The following is a 17,795-nucleotide window of genomic DNA, read 5'->3' as shown; positions in this document are numbered from 1 at the left end:
AAGTCTCCCGTACCTTCATCGTGTTAAAGAACGTAACCTGGAGACAATTCGAATGTTCAAGGAGGAAATTGACGGTGATCGCGCTCATCGAGTTGCGATGTCAATATGTTGCCTGCTCATTTGTGTCGACGTCGTGGGCTGGCGTATCCAGAAGGCTAGAAGATCAGCAAGGCAGTTGAATGTGGCGATTGCTGAAATTAGAGTGGCCGAGGGCGGCCTCCATCTTGAATGGGGAGTAGTTAACTAATGTTAACGTCCACGGAAGGCCAAATAAAATAAGCGACAGTAACGGCATTCCGTTAGGCAAACACAGCATATTTGCGTGGCCGCTATGAACATGAATCCGCAACGACATGTGTTGCGTTTTCACTTGTATCTTCAGTATTAATTTTGCATTTGAAAGCGGCTGCACTCGCTCCGTAATTAAATAATGACAAAAATAATCGCTCCGATTTTTTATTGTGACGTTAAACGTCAAACATAATTACCCGATCATTATAGTTAATCCAGTGATTTGCATTTTGTTATTCTAGAGCTCTTGCCCCTTCCCACACACATAAAAAGCGACCAAAACGATCACGCTCAATTTTAACCATTCGAACGAATTTTTTCTCATTTTATTTCCCAATTTCTCCCAATCCATCGATATAGAATGAAAATTATGAATTTTCTTTCGCATTTTCACTACCTGAGTTATCAGATACCCGATAGTATCGACTATAGCATCCTCTATTGTAACATGTTATTTTTGTTGAATATTTTTATTTTGAATGATTAACGAAAGTATAGTGACGAACGATTGGATATGTATAAATCCATTTTAATATCTTCTACAGTATAGGGTACATAGTATTGATGTTAAAGAAGATTAATATATAGTAAAATAGTTTTTGTCTTGAGTCAAATAAATGATCCGTATTTGAACTAAGATCAACGCCGAAATAAATAAAAACTCAGAATGAATCCGCATTGCGTTTTTATTGATTGAATGTCAGCTTAAGACTGAAACAATTGGTGTGAAAAAAATCTTAGATGTTCTGGGTTAGTGGGTTGTTTACTTGATCTGCGCGAGAGCGCTTCTTGCTTATGCTTATGTGCATACGTATGAAAAAGAATTCTTATGTATAACTTGGCTATGTGCCTGCCTAGTGGCAGGGTTATGATTTCGGCTTGAGTGGATGCGCAATATCGAGAACCGCGGACCACCGCGGTCGGTCTTTTGTATAAGTGAATTATGAGGAGGCATAATTACGTTACTATATGTATATTTATATAATTTGATTCTTCTATTTCGATTTGGGCAAAATGTTTCGATTTCGTTTTTACGTGTTCTGGTTTTCTCAAAATTTGTGGTATCGTTTCGCTATAGGAATGTTTCGTTTCTTGCTGCTCAAACAGCTGACTTACATTGTTTGTCAAAATCAAACAACGTGAAAAAATGATTTGAAGCCAGGAGAAGGCAGAAATTGCTGTTTGCATGTAACAGTAAACAGCTATTTAAGCTGTTTTCCAGACAATAGAGCGACCACTTTTTTCACAGTTTTTGTTCGCAATTACTTTTTTACTGCACTTTGACCATTTTAATAAATAAATTAAATAGCATTATTAACGAACAACACTTTTTGCCCTCACTTAAGTTAATAAATAAATTTTTTTTTATATTTTTTAAGTATTTTTTGTTTTCCCTTGCCAAATCGAGGGAAAAATTTTCTTTGTGAAATCTGAGGTGGGGTCAAAAATAAATTTATAAAATAATTTATAATATAAAATAAATTTTATAAAATAAATAAATTTATAAAAATATATTTTGTAGTGATGTGGAATAAACATCAAAAGACCACTGCACAATAGTTCCGTCAGAAGCCAAAAATAAAAAAAAAAAACATCTAAATATATTTACGCATAAAGTAACCAAATTGTCTCCAAATAGTCCAAATATTTCCAGCCAAAACGAGTTTTTGCTTCAAACCTAACGGTACTTTCTAAAAATAGAATTAAAGTTATGCAAACGTGTTCATTTGTGAAGCAAAATTGCACGCATTGTAATTTCTGCATTCCAAAAGCAAATTTCAAAGGCATCATACTTTCAGTGAGGAGATTCGATTTAAATAATGTAAAATGGATTTTAAAGTAGAAGGTATTTACTTTGTATATAAAAACTAATAATTAACTAATCGCTTGGCCTTTTTATTGTCTTTTTTATGGGTATTTTCATGTTTACTTAAACTTTTAGTTGTGTTCCTCAAAAATGCAGAGCTAAACTCATTATATATTAAATTAAGCATAGTTTTAAGATAATAAAGGTGTTGAGTTCAGCTGCGAAAACTTGCGGACGTGCTTGTAATATTGAATCTACTAAACGCCATTATTTGTTATTTTTGGGTTAAGTTTGTGTCGTTTTGACTTTTGTGTTTGTGTGTAATCTTCCATGATAATTTAACTTTTATTATATTAAACAACTATTTATATTGACTTTTTTAAATTTATTTTTGCTTATGGAAGACGATTCAGAGCTCTGTGTGTGTTTCCACACCTATATATTTTTGATTTATGGTGCACAAAGAAGGGTACCCACGGAGAAAAATTACAAGAAGTCATCAGTACAATGTAATATTGAAAAAAGCGGACACATACCTATAGTAACTAACTTAACTGAATGTGTTGTAAAAATTTGTCAAGCTTCAAGCTGAGGTAGTCGAAACACTTACTGATGATTGTGTTAAAATTTTTTTATTAATTGGAAAGTGGAGATTTAATTGAAGCGAATATAACCAAAAGTTTTCCAATAACGATTTACAGGATAAAAGTTAATTTGTTACATCCTACGTACCTCTCCAACTAATTTCAAAAGATAACCAACAAATATTTTGGAAAAACAACAGACCATCGGCAACACGTTACTGCACGCCAGTACGATTTCAATTTAAAAAAGAGACAACAAAACTTTCAATCGAAGAGGAAAAGTATTTTAAGGAAAAAATAAACCTTCTAAATCCAACAGAAGTATATATATATGATAAAAAGATAAATGTTGAACATAGCTTACAACTATGGTGGATGGGAAAATATGCAACGCCTTAAGTGAATCTTCGTCCATGAAATGTTACTTATGTGGAGCAAGTCCCGCAGAAATGAATAACTCGGCAAAATGTATGAGTAAAGACGTAAAAACTCAATATTTTGAATTTGGTTTATCTCCACTTCATGAATAATTAATTATTATCATACTGTTTATTATCATTACCTTAAATTAATAATAATTGCAACAATTTAATATTTCCTCACAGAAACAAATATTCTGGTTATGTTGGAGTTTGGTGGAGGTATATAATTCCAAATCATATTCATGTTTGTTAAAAATGTGGTAAATTTTAAAAATATTTTTTGGATCATAAGTTACGATTTTATCAGTCTTCTATGATGTATGGTAATGTTATAATTGATTTAAAAAATGCTACATACTTTTACAGAGGGAAGAATATTTTGTTTGCCGAAAAAATGGGTTTGGAGGGCCCCAATCTCAAAATCTTTTCACATGTGTTCATAAGCTCTATTAGATGCCTGACACAAAATCTTAGGCTTCTGCTATACTGGAAGTATTTATGGCCGCTGCTCCACACAAGCGGAACCAATGTGCACTGAGTAAATTTTTTTTCCTTTGTAAATAAGATCGGATTTGATATAAAAAGGCATTTACTTTTAATTTCAGCCAGACAAAAGTGCCCGTTTTGCCAATCGAACAAAATTTCGAATTCGAAAGCCGGAACACCTACACGGAGGAAGGGCTTTAGGAGTGGTGAGGCAATGAGATTGAGCAAATATAAGTTTATTAAATGAAATTAGATATATGAAATATTAAATGAATTAAATATGATCACGCGTACAGATGCTGCGCGACGGCTTGCTCTTCGACGACGACTGAGCGAACACACATTAGCATGGCCATCTGTTCTCCCTTGTTACCACCGTACTTGACAGGCAAGGTTGCCATATGCTTATAGTCGGCTTACAGACATATCGTTAAGTGGTTGTCCTCATCATCGCTGTCATCTAATGGTATCTGGCACCACGGCTTGAGTTTATCGGACGCATACACGGATATATAGTGTCGCGGAGTTCGTTGGGCATTCGGCAAATCTTCGACCAAATATCGATCATGTAGTAGTTTCTTTGCGATGATAAACGGGCCTTTATAATGAGGCTCGAGTTTACGAGAAGTGCCTGTACTACCTGGTTCGTTTTCGGCCAAAACTAAATCTCCTTCGCTGTAAACCGTCGGCTTGACGTGTTTGGCATCGTAACGTTTCTTAGCTTCTGCTCGATATTCGTCAATTCGTGTTGCAGTATCGGTACGAACCTGTTGCAACTCTTCGGTAGTCAGCACTTGGTCATCAGTACATTGCAACGCTTGTACTACGCAGTTCCTCAACGTGTCGTGGCTCATAACAATATAATAGCTGAAATGGAGAACGATTAGTAGTCTTGTTGGTCATCGTGTTATGCTCCACTGGATTCGGTACAGTTTCTCATCCCAGCGCTTCTCATTCTCAACAGTAGGCAATAGCATTGATAGGATTATGCGGTTAGTGCGTTCGGCATGTCCATTTGCTAGCGGGGTGCGAACAGTATTAAGTACATGCTTGACATTATGTCCTCGACAGAATCTTTCGAAATCTTTTGACGTAAAAGCAGTTCCTCGGTCGGTCACGATTCTTTCAGCATCATACGGCTCGTATGATCGTGAACTTTGTAAATGCATCAACGATTACCAGGATATGCTCATTACGCTTGGAACTTCTCGGAAGAGGTCCTAGATGATCGATGTGTACCGTAGCGAACGGTACTTTATTGATGTTATCGTAATGGTATTGACCCTCTTGGCGACCTCCTCGTTGCTTATACAGGGAACAACGTACGCATGAATTAATGTATCCTTTAACATAATTTCGCATACGGGGGAACCAGAATTGATTTATAATTCGGCTGATTGTTTTGTCGGTCTCATATGTCCTGCGTTGTCGTGACATTCTACAAGATGCGATAGCGTAACTGCTTGGGTACAACCCAAAGGTGCTTGTTGTTATGTTTGCGATATAAGCGACCAAGTTCAAGGACATACTCATCGTTCTCAGTGATCTTCTTAGCGATCATTTTGCTAGCAATTCGTTTTATTTTCTCGTCCTGCAATTGTACAGCAAACAACCAATCGGCTTCATCAATGACGGTCTTGAATATCTTTAGGTCAGCTTCTTCCATTTCACGCGAATCTTCATATGGTGCTCGGCTTAAGGCATCGACGTGTTCCATACGCGTACCTGAGCGATGCAGTATCTCAATATCGAATTCTTGGATGCGTAGCCACCATCTGGCAATTCGGAGTATCAGCTCTCGTTTCTCCATCGTCGTTCTTAACGCATTACAATCAGTGATGACTCGAATTGGTTTCCCATAGACATAATACTTAAAACGTTCCAGTGACTCGACAACAGCCAAAGCTTCTAGCTCGTAGCTGTGGAACTTCATTTCGCTGTATGTCGTCGATCGGCTATAATAGGCTACTGGCTTTAACTGATCATGTTCCTTTTGCATTAGAACTCCGGCTAAACCAACAGAACTAGCATCAGTATGTATTTCGTGTTTTGCGCTGACGTCGTAGCTAATAAGAACAGGCTTCGAAATAAGGCGTTATTTAAGTTCATTGAATGCGTCATCCTGCTGTGGTTTAAACGACTGGTCTTTGCGTAGTAGCTTACGTAAGGGCTCGGAAATAATGGCGTATCCGGGGATAAACTTTCGAAAGTATCCGCTAAGCCCTAGGAATTTTCGTACATCCGAAACGTTCCTTAGACGTGGAATCTCTGCAATGGCATTGGTTTTGACTTCACCTGGACCTGGAATTCTCGTAGAACTTGCAGTATACGTTGAAGTTTCTTAAATCTAACGTAGAAAAGAATTTGTATCGTTTTGCTTCTTGTAAACGTTCTTAAATTTTTGGCACAGGAAAGTTTTCTTTCTTGATCAACTTGTTCAGACGTCGGTAGTCAACACACAATCGATCGCCTCCGTTCTTCTTTTTAATCAAAACTACTGGGCTCGCATACTCAGATGTTGATTTGGCAATAATATCGTGTTGGAGGAGCTCGTCAATCATAGAAGTGAGATACTTGCTGTGTTGCTCGTTTGCTCTCAAAAGTCATCATTCCGTTCTCAAACTTCATCGTAAGATTTGTGTTAACAAGGATATCATGGCCGATAAGAAAATCTTGCTGTACGTTTTTGTCTTCGGCTATATACATCAGTGCTTCGGTGACAGTATTATCGATGATCAGTTCGATGATGATTGCTTTGTTTAGAATGCGTACTCCACCACAAATACCATGAATTTGCATTGCACACTTGCATCGTTTGGCGTCGAGTTGTTGTACTACAGTCTCACGAACAATGCTAGCTTGGCTACCTGTGTCAATAAACGCAGTATACGGTTTCGATTGGACGATGATGGTTTTGTAGAAACAAATATCTTGATTCGTTGCCCCAAGGCGTCGTTCGGGTTTAACGCAGTTACCGTTGTTGGGGTTTACTTTATTACACGTAGTACATCGTTGTCGTTTCGGTGGTTGTGGGCATTTGTTCGAAAATGCCGCAATTAAAGCATTTTAATTTATCGTTTGTTGTTGCAGACTCGTGTTTGTCGGTTCAACGTTCTTCGATACTGGATCGTATTTTGGCAGTTGAAGCCTACCTCGGTTGACAAAATACTCGTCAATGACGTCACGCATCTGTTTCATCGTTGCAAATTTTGTGGTCACAATGCTCTGTTGTAGCTCTCGGTGCTTTAAACCAGTATATCGGGCATATCGAATAATAGCAGACTCGCTTAAATTGTAACGATTTCCAAGGGCTGACATGCGAAAGCAGTACTCCTTGATAGTTTCCTTCTGTCGGCGAACAGCATTTGACATTATGTAGTGAATCTCGGCTTCGTCGGGTGTCGAACCGAACTCATCTCTAACTCTAACTCATCTCTGGTGTGTAAAACTGGAGACGCATCTAGCCACATTCTGGCAGCGCCCTTTAGTCGAGTATAAATGGCAAGCAAGAGAAGTTTTTCGTCCCAATGATAGGCATCTATCACTCGATTAATGCGATCAATAAATTGATCCACAGAGATACCATTCTCATCCGTTGGATCAGGGTATTAGGGCAGGGTATTAGCGATTTCCTTGACCGATGCATGTCGTGTAATCGTGCTAGTGTGTACGATTTCAGCTGTTGGATTCGGTGGTACAGATATTACGTTGGCTGCAGCCGTCTGTGCACCTTGCGTTGCATTTGTCGCAGCAATTTGCGAACTAATAAAATTTGCCATCATCTCACGAAGCTGGCTCATCTCGGCCTGTTGTTGTGCTACCACCGGCATTTCGTCAGTATCTTCATTCGCGAAAGAAACACAAAACTCGATTTCGTCAGACTTTTCGTGGGTCATCAAACGTTGAACTAATTGATCTCGCGATCCAGTTGTGGGCAACTCTCGTTCCCGCAACAGGAACTTTAACTGATCGACTTTCAGTTCTGTAATTTTCATTTTATTTTATGTCTTATTTAACATCGCGTAATTGTATTTGTACATACCGAATTGGCGTACGTGTTTACGTTTCGTTGCGGAAATATTTTCGCAGGCTTACGTTAGCGTTGTGTTTGCGTGATTGTTTTTGCACGATTACGTTGCGATTCCTTCGTTCTTGCGTTGCGGTACATTGTCTATATGCCCGCCGTTTGTATGCCTATACCGTTTGTATGAAATACCGCTTGTATATTCACACCGCTTGCAGACAAATACATATATATTCGTATCAACACACTGATAGATACAACGCTTTGCATCTACGTACATATGTTTCAATCGTAACTAAGTTCCGTTATTCTTTGCCAACGCGTTCGCTACTGTCTGTGTTTGCTCATGATCGATCATCCCACTTCTGAACTGTAAGGAGGAATGGCTTTAGGAGTGGTGAGGCAATGAGATTGAGCAAATATAAGTTTATTAAATGAAATTAGATATATGAAATATTAAATGCTCTTGCTCTTCGACGACGACTGAGCGAACACACATTAGCAAGGCTATCTGTTCTCCCGGGTTACCACCGTACTTGACAGGCAAGGTTGCCATATGCTTACAACCGGTTTTAAGATTTCAAACCTAAATCATACAAATCTTACGAGTTCGATTGCCGGAGCATGCCCGATGTACATCAAATGAACGTATTAATTCAGTTAGCATTGACTAATTAAGAACGAATACCTTGTGTTGAATTTACGAGTCAAATCAGCGCCGGTTTTCAGCAGTCACAACATTTTCGTATAGATGAACCAGAAGTAGAACCCTAATCTAGGGTAGTAGTTGTTCCGGGAAGAGTTTAGTGCAACATACACATATTGAGTCAATTCCTAGTTTTTACTGGGATGCTGAACGAGTGAGTACATGGCATCTGCCAACGATGCTTGGAATTGTTCGAACCTTATCCGGACAGTGTCGCGCACTGCAAAGCCGTTACTATTAGTAGTAACAGCTACGCTGTTACGCTACGCGGGGCGACCACGGACAGAATGGAAATGCAATCTGACATCCAGCGCCAAAAATTTTGGTTTTTATAAAAACAATAGAGCTGATTTTAAATTTTACCAGGGCAATGACCCTAAGCATAAGGCGCTTAATTTGCGGAATTGGCTCATTTACAACTGCGGCAAGGTCATCGATACGCCTCCTCAGAGTTCAGATCTGAACCCTATAGAAAATTTGTGGGTTTTTTTGAAGAAAAATGTGGCAAAAAGTCACCAAACAACCGAGCTGCACTGAAAGCTGCTATACTAGAAGAGTGGCATAAGATTCCACAACAATATGATCTTGAAAAGCTTATTTTTTCAATGAAAAAACGCCTACAATATGTTATTAATGCTAAGGGTAAGGGTGTCAAATCAGTGCAAACTTTGATTTAGTTGTTTTTCTCGTTCATTGTTAATAGTTTTGTTATTATTTTTTTATGTTTAAACTCAAACTTTTTATAAAATGTGTTAAGCCAATAAGCTTTTGTGTTGGTTATTTTTCATAATAAGAGAGTGGCTTAAATGTACAGATTTTCTAAGGAGTGTATTTTATTACATATTATGTTGGTGTAAAACGTGGTATGCAACCGAGTCATTATCGCTTTGAGTAGCGCGCAAGTTAACAAACCCCCTCTCTCCGGCCATCCAGTACTGCACAAGAGACTGAGAACCGACCGAAAGTCCAACGAAGATCGCCAATACGAACTCGGCGAGAGAATCTCTCATTTAGGAGAAGAATACAACTTTTGTAATAAAGAGATTCATTCTCATTACATACCCTGGAACTGCTCAGTTGTTTTTTTTTTAAAGCTTTTCTCCCTCGTCCACAGGATTGTAACTCGCGTGAACCTCTAGAGGTTATCAAGGCTTTCGATCCTACCTGGTCTGAAATCGACTTTAATTATAAAAGAAATTCTTATAAATTTTCGAAGTCCACAAACCATATTACAATAACGCTAAAACTTGACTGACATAAATTGAGCTCCAGCTGCAGCAAGACCAGCAGCCTTTTAAAAGTGGTAGTATTGCATTTCGTTGCGATCCTGCGTTAGACGTCGTTATGGATTCATCCTAGACACGTAAAATCGAAAAGAGTAATGAAGCGAGTGAATGAAGCAACATACCTTAAATGGTTAAAGATTCCATTTATAAAGAAATAGATAATTAAATCTACATGTACTGTTACATGTTTAAAGATTATAAAAATATATAATTATAAAAAAATACATTTAAGCAAGCTATATGTTTCAGTTTATTATTTCGTTCGTAGTATGCTTATAGATCTAAATACATAATTCGTGTAGCGGACAAGGCACCACAAAAACTAAGAAAACTGGCGGTACCAATAACAGCTGTTGTAGTTCCCGATATTTTTATAATAGTTCCCATACATAAGGATAAAAGAAATTGGGCCAAGAAAACCATGCTACTTATGATAGCCACATCAGTACCCAATCCACGCAATCCTGATCCAAGTTTCGGTGCACCGTTTTTATCCAATTCAAACTGAAATGAGAAGAACGATAAATATTTAAAAACTTACATTTTATAAATGTTTTTTTATATAATTTTTCCGACGGCAAAACAATTAAACCCCTTCGGATAGAGTGGTTATTTTTTTTAAAAGCCGACGGCAAAACAATAAAACCCCTTCGGATAGAGTGGTTAATTTTTTTTAAAAGCCTTTTCTTCTGGTATTGACAATATCTCAATATTTTAAATGAAAAATATTAATAAAATATTTAAGAAGGTTTTTAACAATTGAGAAAGTCATAATAGTAATGCAAATATTTGCCTAGTTGAATTAGAAGTGAACTATAATAATATGAAATATCTAATTATCTTGATTTCGACCATTCATCGTATGACATTCTACGTTATTTGCTTGCTAATATTAATATTTATTATTAATATTTTTTCATCATGTTATCTTAAAATTATTTCTGCTCGTTTGCCAATGTACATTGCGAACATGTGATTGTGAACAGCTTTATTTACAATCGAGTTTTTTCCACCTCCATGTATTTGTTTGAAACACTTTTAGTTCCTAAAATTCTATTTCGACTAAATATATCTGAATAATTGGTTGCTTTACCAACACTGATTGACATAAGCTTCGAGTAACAAGGTAAGTACCGATTGTTAATGGGCATATTAGTTTGACTGTTGACAGTATTACATTTTTGCTCAATTTGTTCATTTGTGTATATGAATTGAAGCCTAATTTTGTTTACCCGTTTCTCGTAAAGTAAAAGGGCTTACTGGATTCTTTATGTCGGGTCTTGCAGCCTACAGCAATTCCTAAATTAGTTATTTATAAGCATGCCAACTTTGGAGACACAACTAACAATTACGCCAAAAATAATCAGGCCAATTCGAGAAAATTCAACGGTCCTCCTAGACCAGCACCACCCTCGCCAAGAAGAAACATACAACCAAACTCTCAAACATCTAGGCAACAGTTCTTTCCTCAATTGGCCTATATGCCACAAGCACCTTGATGGGCTTATAACCCACCACAGCAACAACAGCAATATTACAGAAGTAGCAACTAACCACAGGGAAACCACTTTTCGGCACCCCCTCCACGCGCATCGGCTCCAAAGCGCGGCCGGAACCAATGGATATAGATCAAAGTATGCAGACAAGACGTAAAAACTACATGAACAGACCTTTTAATGGCACCATAACTAAAAGACCATTGGCACAGCAGACATTTGAACAGAATGATAAAAGACAAAGGAACTTCCATGTGACAACTGAGGACGAACAGCAATAGCTGGAAAACGCAGAGCAATATGTGTCTGAAGTTGAGGGAGTATCAGCTTCCGAATAGAGTGAGGCACAAGAATATGATCAAGAACAGGAGCTAGACAACAACGAACCATTGGAATCCTACTTCGTTGGTCTTAATTGTTCAGAGTAACATCCTCCTCCCTACTGTATAATCGGTGAGCGAGGAATGATCAAAATGCTGATAGACCCAGGCTCCAATAAAAATTACATACCAAAATATATATATGCAACAAATCCAAAAAAAAAAAAAAAAAAAAAATTAAAAACCTTTCCACGTAAGATATGTTGGCGACACCGTCTTAGTGACTCACCACGTAATAGCCAACCCGTTCGGGTTCAAAAACAGTAACCTCAAATTTTTCCTCTTGACAGCACTCGAGTCCTTTGAGGCGCTGATAGGAAATGACACAATAAGAGAAATAGAAATAGACATATTTTCAAGACAATTCATAATAGATAGCAAACAAACTAAAAATTAAAATAATTCAACAACCCTGACAAGGAGTAAACAATCTCCGACTAGAACAATCAACAACAAATTATGAAAAAGATCTGCTCAAAATTCCCAAAACAGTTTAATAACCCAAACGAAACATTAACGCTTACAACAAAAGTGGTAGCAACGATTAGGAGTACTAACACCGACCCTATCTATTCAAGACACTATCCTTATCCAGAAGCACTCAGGAAAGAAGTAGGGAAACAAATACAAGAGTTACTCGAAAATGGAGTCATAAGACCATCACGATCGCCCTACAACTCTCCGATATGGATCGTACCTAAGAAGGTAGATGCATCGGGAAAAAAATTTCAGAATGGTGATTGATTATAGGAAGTTGAATATGGCCACCATTCCCGATAGGTACCCGATCCCAGACATTAATTTTGACCTTGCTCAGTTAGGAAAAAACTGGTGTTATAGATTTAAAAAGCGGTTTCCATCAGATACCCTCAAGGAAATCCGACATAGAGACAACGTCGGTGTAAGATGCTTCGTCTATATAGACGATATCATCCTATTTAGCAAAACAGAAGAACAGCATGCAAGCTGTTTTACATTAGTAAAATTTTCCGAACTTTAGACGAGGCAAATATGAAGGCTAAGCTGGACAAGTGCGAATTAAAAAAAAATAGAATTCCTGGGATTTTTGATAGCAGACGGTGTAATTAAAACAAATCCAGAAAAAGTAAGAGCTATCGCAGAATTCCCTATTCCCAAGACACTTAAAGACCTTCGATCCTTTTTGGGACTTTTAGGGTTTTATAGGCGTTTCATAAAAGACTACGCTAAACCCCTTTCAGGCCTTTTAAGAGGCCGAATCTCCAAGACTGCTTCAAGCAAAACTCTAATGAGTCTCGATGAGAATGCAATGGACGCTTTTATGAAGCTAAAGAAAACTCTTGCATCTGAGGAAGTTATGTTAATTCACCCTGACTTTAAATAGGAATTCCAAATGACAACGGACGCCTCAGACTATGTAATCTGAGCAGTATTTTCCCAAAAAAAAAGAGCCATAATGTTTATTTCAAGAACTCTGAGTAAAGCCGAGGAGCACTACGCTCCAAACAAAAAAGAGATGCGTGCTATCACATGGGCGGTACTGACACTCCGCAATTACCTCTACAGTTCCACTTAAGTAAAGATTTTCACAGACCAAGAATCACTCACGTATCCCACAAGTCCCAAAAGTAGGAATGACCAAATGAAGCGCTGGAAAGCAATCCTTGAAGAATATAATCATGACCTTTTACACAAGCCAGGGAAATCAAACGTAGTAGCAGACGCGTTAAGTAGACCACCCATTCAAACAAACGATGAAATAAACACCATCACCGTACCATTTCACAGTAGTAACATCTCGCCAGAAAGTCTAATTCCAGTGGCTACGGAGCCACTAAACGTCTTTAAGAATCAAATCGTTGAAATCTTCAAAAAACGACTAAACCCTTCTGTTATAAATGGACACTCGGACGAACGCACTTTAGGCCTCTTACAAGAAATATACCCGCAGCATTTTAGTATATTCAGGACCAGATATTCATCAAAAATTTTAACTGACCTAACGGACGAAACGGATCAGGAAAATAGAATGATTAACGAACACAAAAGAGCTCATCGTAGTGCAAAAGAAAATTAACAGCAAATATTAGAAAAATAATATTGAGAAAATCGTATAAGAATGCAGAGTCTGTAAAGAACACAAATACGAGAGACATCCGAATAAACCCGAAATACAGAGAACACCTATACCCCAATGTCCAGGTCAAATTGTCCACATCGACCTGTACTTGACCTGTAAACAAGTTGTCCTAACCGCGATTGATAAATTTTCTAAATATGCGCAAGCGAAAATCGTAAAATGTAGTGCGACCCAACATGTAAAACAATACCAAAAATCGTGGTAATAGATAATGAAAAATCGCTAAGTTCAGGTCCAATAATGAGAATAATGCAGGAGAAATATAATATAGAAGTGCATAAAACTCCACCCTACCATAGCACGGCAAACGCACAAATCGAACGTTTCCATTCAATCTTAACTGAAATCATGAGATGTCAAAAGGCTGAAAAACTCCATAGCTCCATAAGAGATATTATAAGCAGATCTATAGTTAAATTCAATTACTCTTTGCCAGACAAGAAACCATTGAAAAAATAATAAATAATCAGGAGAAAGATTTAGAATTCCACAACGAAACAAAAGACTTCGTAAAAACCTATAAGGCCGGTGACGAAATTTACGTAAAGAACAATAAAAGATTGGGAACAAAGCTGTCATCTAGATACAAGAAGGAAATATTAAAAGAGGACAGGAACACAACTGTTTTGACAGAAACAGGAAGAGTTTTTTACAAAGGACTAATACGAAACTGAAACTTCATTTAGAGGCTTTTACTGGCTGCATGCACAGCTGAAGTACACATAATTGACAATACCAATTCCGAAATAGTAACGCTGACGACTGGACGAGAAAAAGTACAGACAGGAAATTTTCGATTAATTCATGTGATTGATCTCGAACAATACCAGAACACTCTTGAAAAAATCAACGTCACAGCAAACTAAAATCGTATGACCCAATACTACCGTTTATCAAGGAGGAAGTTAAGAAATCCCAAACATTAATCGACAATCTAAGAGTTAAGAATAAGAAGAAAAGGCACATCGAAATTTTAGGTAGCGAATGGAAATGGTTAGCCGGATCTCCAGATAGCAGGGACGGAGTATTGACAAACAATAATAACCAAGTAATTTTCAAAATAGCTATAATAGAAAAGATAAATAACATTACCCAGGTTACCAATAGCATTACCAACAGTCTCAAATATGAGGGAAATGCACAAAGAGACATGAGTACCACCAATATGTTCCAGACCCAAATGCTAAAAGAAGAAATGCTGAATCTCAGCATGCCAGTCCAGTCCTCTTATATTGGGTGATGATTAAATTAGACAGATAAAGAAGGTACTAGAAACAGATATAATGCCATATGTCAATTTCCAAGAAGCTATGCATATAGCGGAGAGAAGTACAGCGAGCAATGTTAATATACGTCATAAAATTTCCCATAACAAATTCCGCTCTTTGCAGCGAGATATTGATTAAGCCAGTTAGAATCTAACAATATGTCAATAAAATAGAAAGCGAAAATATAATTAAATGTAAGGAACAACTTTTCTCAAAAATTGTAAACTGTAATAAATACAATGAAATAACCATCTGTAAACATAGAAATATAAGAGAAATAATCAATACGCCCTGCCTACCAAACTTACGAAAAGGGAAAGCTGCCAACTGCACCAGAACAAATAACCAACACGTCCCACAGGTGGAAGTGTTGCTACCAGGGACCATCATGACGGGAGGAGCACCAACCTCAATGGTACGTTTCTCGTAACCTACAACAATTCCACCATAGAAGCAAAGGGAAAAATTCGAACCTAAAGATACCGTCTACGCCCAGCTAATGCCAGCAATCTTGCAACCTGAAGTGGCCATAACCCAAGTCGAAGAGAAATTATCATTGGAGCTGATGAAAGAATTAAATGCCAATAACATCAATACGACATATCTTTTGGAGGCGTTATTACCATCATTATCATCTTGGCCCTAATATGAATGACGATCAAGATCAACATTGCCGAAACTCCTGTCATAATCAATACGGTAAAGTTAATGCTTCAATCAATATTTCAGTTTTATTTCGATAAATTTTGCCACACAGGGCTGTTATGTATAAAAAGAACGGCGGCAGTGCCCGTATCGAACCGATAAAGAGTTAAAGTGCATCACAGCAGTACCGGTGTGATCAACACTTAATTTGTAACTGACTTTGCTATGCAGAAGGTACATGAGCAAGTTTCACAAAATAAAAATTTAAAGAGCTGTGATTGCTCTCTATTGAGAGAGAGGAACATAGCACAAAGGGGAATGAAAAATCTATTGCTGCACAGAGCAATGTGTAAGAGTGATAAAATAAAATAACTCAAATTTAAAAAAGCGTGAACCTCCAGAGTGAACAGACGTGCTTTCATCGAGCTCCGTATAAAATCACTTGATTTAATAATATAAAATATATAAATAAATCGAAAGCGAAAGAGACGCTATTGGCAATGTTAAATTGCTAATTGTGCGCCCAGCGGCAAAAAGAGCAAGACGAGCGCCGACTCTCTTTGCACCGGAACAATGCCTACATCACTGTCGTGTCTGACGCGCGCGAGCTCAAAATCATCCACCCGGTCAATGACCTAGCTCCTGCAAAATGCAAACGAGTTCTTTAGCTATCAGTACAGCAATCACGATATCTACTGCAACTGCACCTTTAGCAACAATAACTGCAATAACAACTGCAACAGCACCAACATCAAATCTATGCTCAAAACCGACAAAACAAAACAAAAAACTTTGTCAAACAGGGCTGGATCGCTACATCCAAATAAAGCGAAAGCTAAGCCCACAACACAAGCAGGCTGGTAATCAGCCGAAAATAAATTGCGCCAACGACTCAAGATCAAATAGGTTTGCACTATTGGATGACTGCGAAGTGCAGGAGCAGGGGCAGAAGAAGATAAAGCCGCCACCAATATATATACGTGAGAAAATATCAAGTGCGCTGGTTAACAAGCTAGCTGCAATTGTCGGAGAAAACAAGTTCCATGTTATACCTCTTACTAGGGCTAACATACAAGAAACGAAAGTGCAGACTCAGGATGAGTCTAGGCACCGATCAGTGACCAAGTTTCTGGACGAAGCTGGGAAGAATTACCTACCAGCTGAAAAGTGCAAAAGGATTGCAGTTTGTCATTAAAGGAATAAAGTCATCAGTGACAGCATCCGAAATTATCACGGCACTAAAGGAGAAGAACTTCAACGCGAAAACGGTGATCAACATTCTCAACAGGAACAAAGTGCCGCAGCCACTCTTTAAAGTCAAATTGGAGCCATTTAGTCAGAAAAACAACAAAAATTAAGTACATCCTATATATAAGCTACAGTATTTACTGCACCGAAGAATAACCGTAGAAGAGCCACACAAGCGCAGGCACCCTGTGCAGTGCAAAAACTGCCAAGAATATGGCCACACCAAAGCGTACTGCACCCTAAAATCCATCTGCGTCGTTTGTAGCTGTAGTACTGTAAACTGTCCTAAGGATAAAAACGACAGTTCAATTAAGTTATGCAGCAACTGTGGCGAAAAACACACAGCCAACTGGCGAGGATGCATTGTTTACAAGGAACTCAAGAGTCGCCTAAACAAACGAGTGGATTCAGCTCGAGATCGTATCACACCAACAACTCACAAAGTAATGGAACCGACTACAACTAACATCCCTTCGCCTGCCAGCCACCGAACAATGCCAAATTCTTCCTTTGCAAGTATACTAAAATCAGGGATCAAAGTACCGACAGCAGTCACCTCCAGCATCCAGCATAAAATTCACCAAATAAACACAAATAAACAAATAAACACACAGAACATGCAACAGCAGCCTATTGGCGTTGAAGCGATTATGCTCTCGATGCAGCAAAGCATGAAAGACTTCATGACCTTCATGCAAGAAACTATGCAAGAGCTTATGAGGAGACAAAACATCCTTATTCAAATGCTCGTTTCTTCTAAAACAGGATAATGACTCCCTTAATAATAGCTACCTGGAACGTCAATGGCGTTTCGCGGCACAAGCTAGAACTTGCTCAGTTCTTAGCCGACAGAAACATTGACGTTATGCTACTCTCAGAGACTCACCTTACCGAAAAGTACAACTTCCAAATACCAGGATATAAATTTTACTTTACGAATCACCCGGATAGCAAGGCCCATGGAGGCACTGGGATACTAATACGATTGCGAATTAAGCACCACTTTCTTGGTAATTGGCAAGAAGACTGCTGT

At 38.1% G+C, this 17,795-nt stretch overlaps 1 protein-coding gene across 3 annotated transcripts in view; it reads right to left on the bottom strand.

The window, feature by feature from the left end:
* Nucleotides 1-9,832: 9,832 nt before the first annotated feature.
* LOC6620438 (proton-associated sugar transporter A) overlaps nt 9,833-17,795 on the bottom strand; it is a 177,901-nt gene continuing 169,938 nt past the window's right edge. For all 3 annotated transcript variants that reach the window (XM_032717953.1, XM_032717952.1, XM_032717951.1), the window contains one exon: nt 9,833-10,110. In XM_032717953.1, coding sequence (XP_032573844.1) covers nt 9,880-10,110 — 231 coding nt within the window. In that variant the 3' untranslated portion in view covers nt 9,833-9,879. The remainder of the gene's footprint in view (nt 10,111-17,795) is intronic.

The sequence above is a fragment of the Drosophila sechellia genome, chromosome 3L, assembly GCF_004382195.2.
Source record: "Drosophila sechellia strain sech25 chromosome 3L, ASM438219v1, whole genome shotgun sequence".
NCBI classification, from domain to species: domain Eukaryota; kingdom Metazoa; phylum Arthropoda; class Insecta; order Diptera; family Drosophilidae; genus Drosophila; species Drosophila sechellia.
This window is presented reverse-complemented; position numbering and strand designations above follow the sequence as displayed.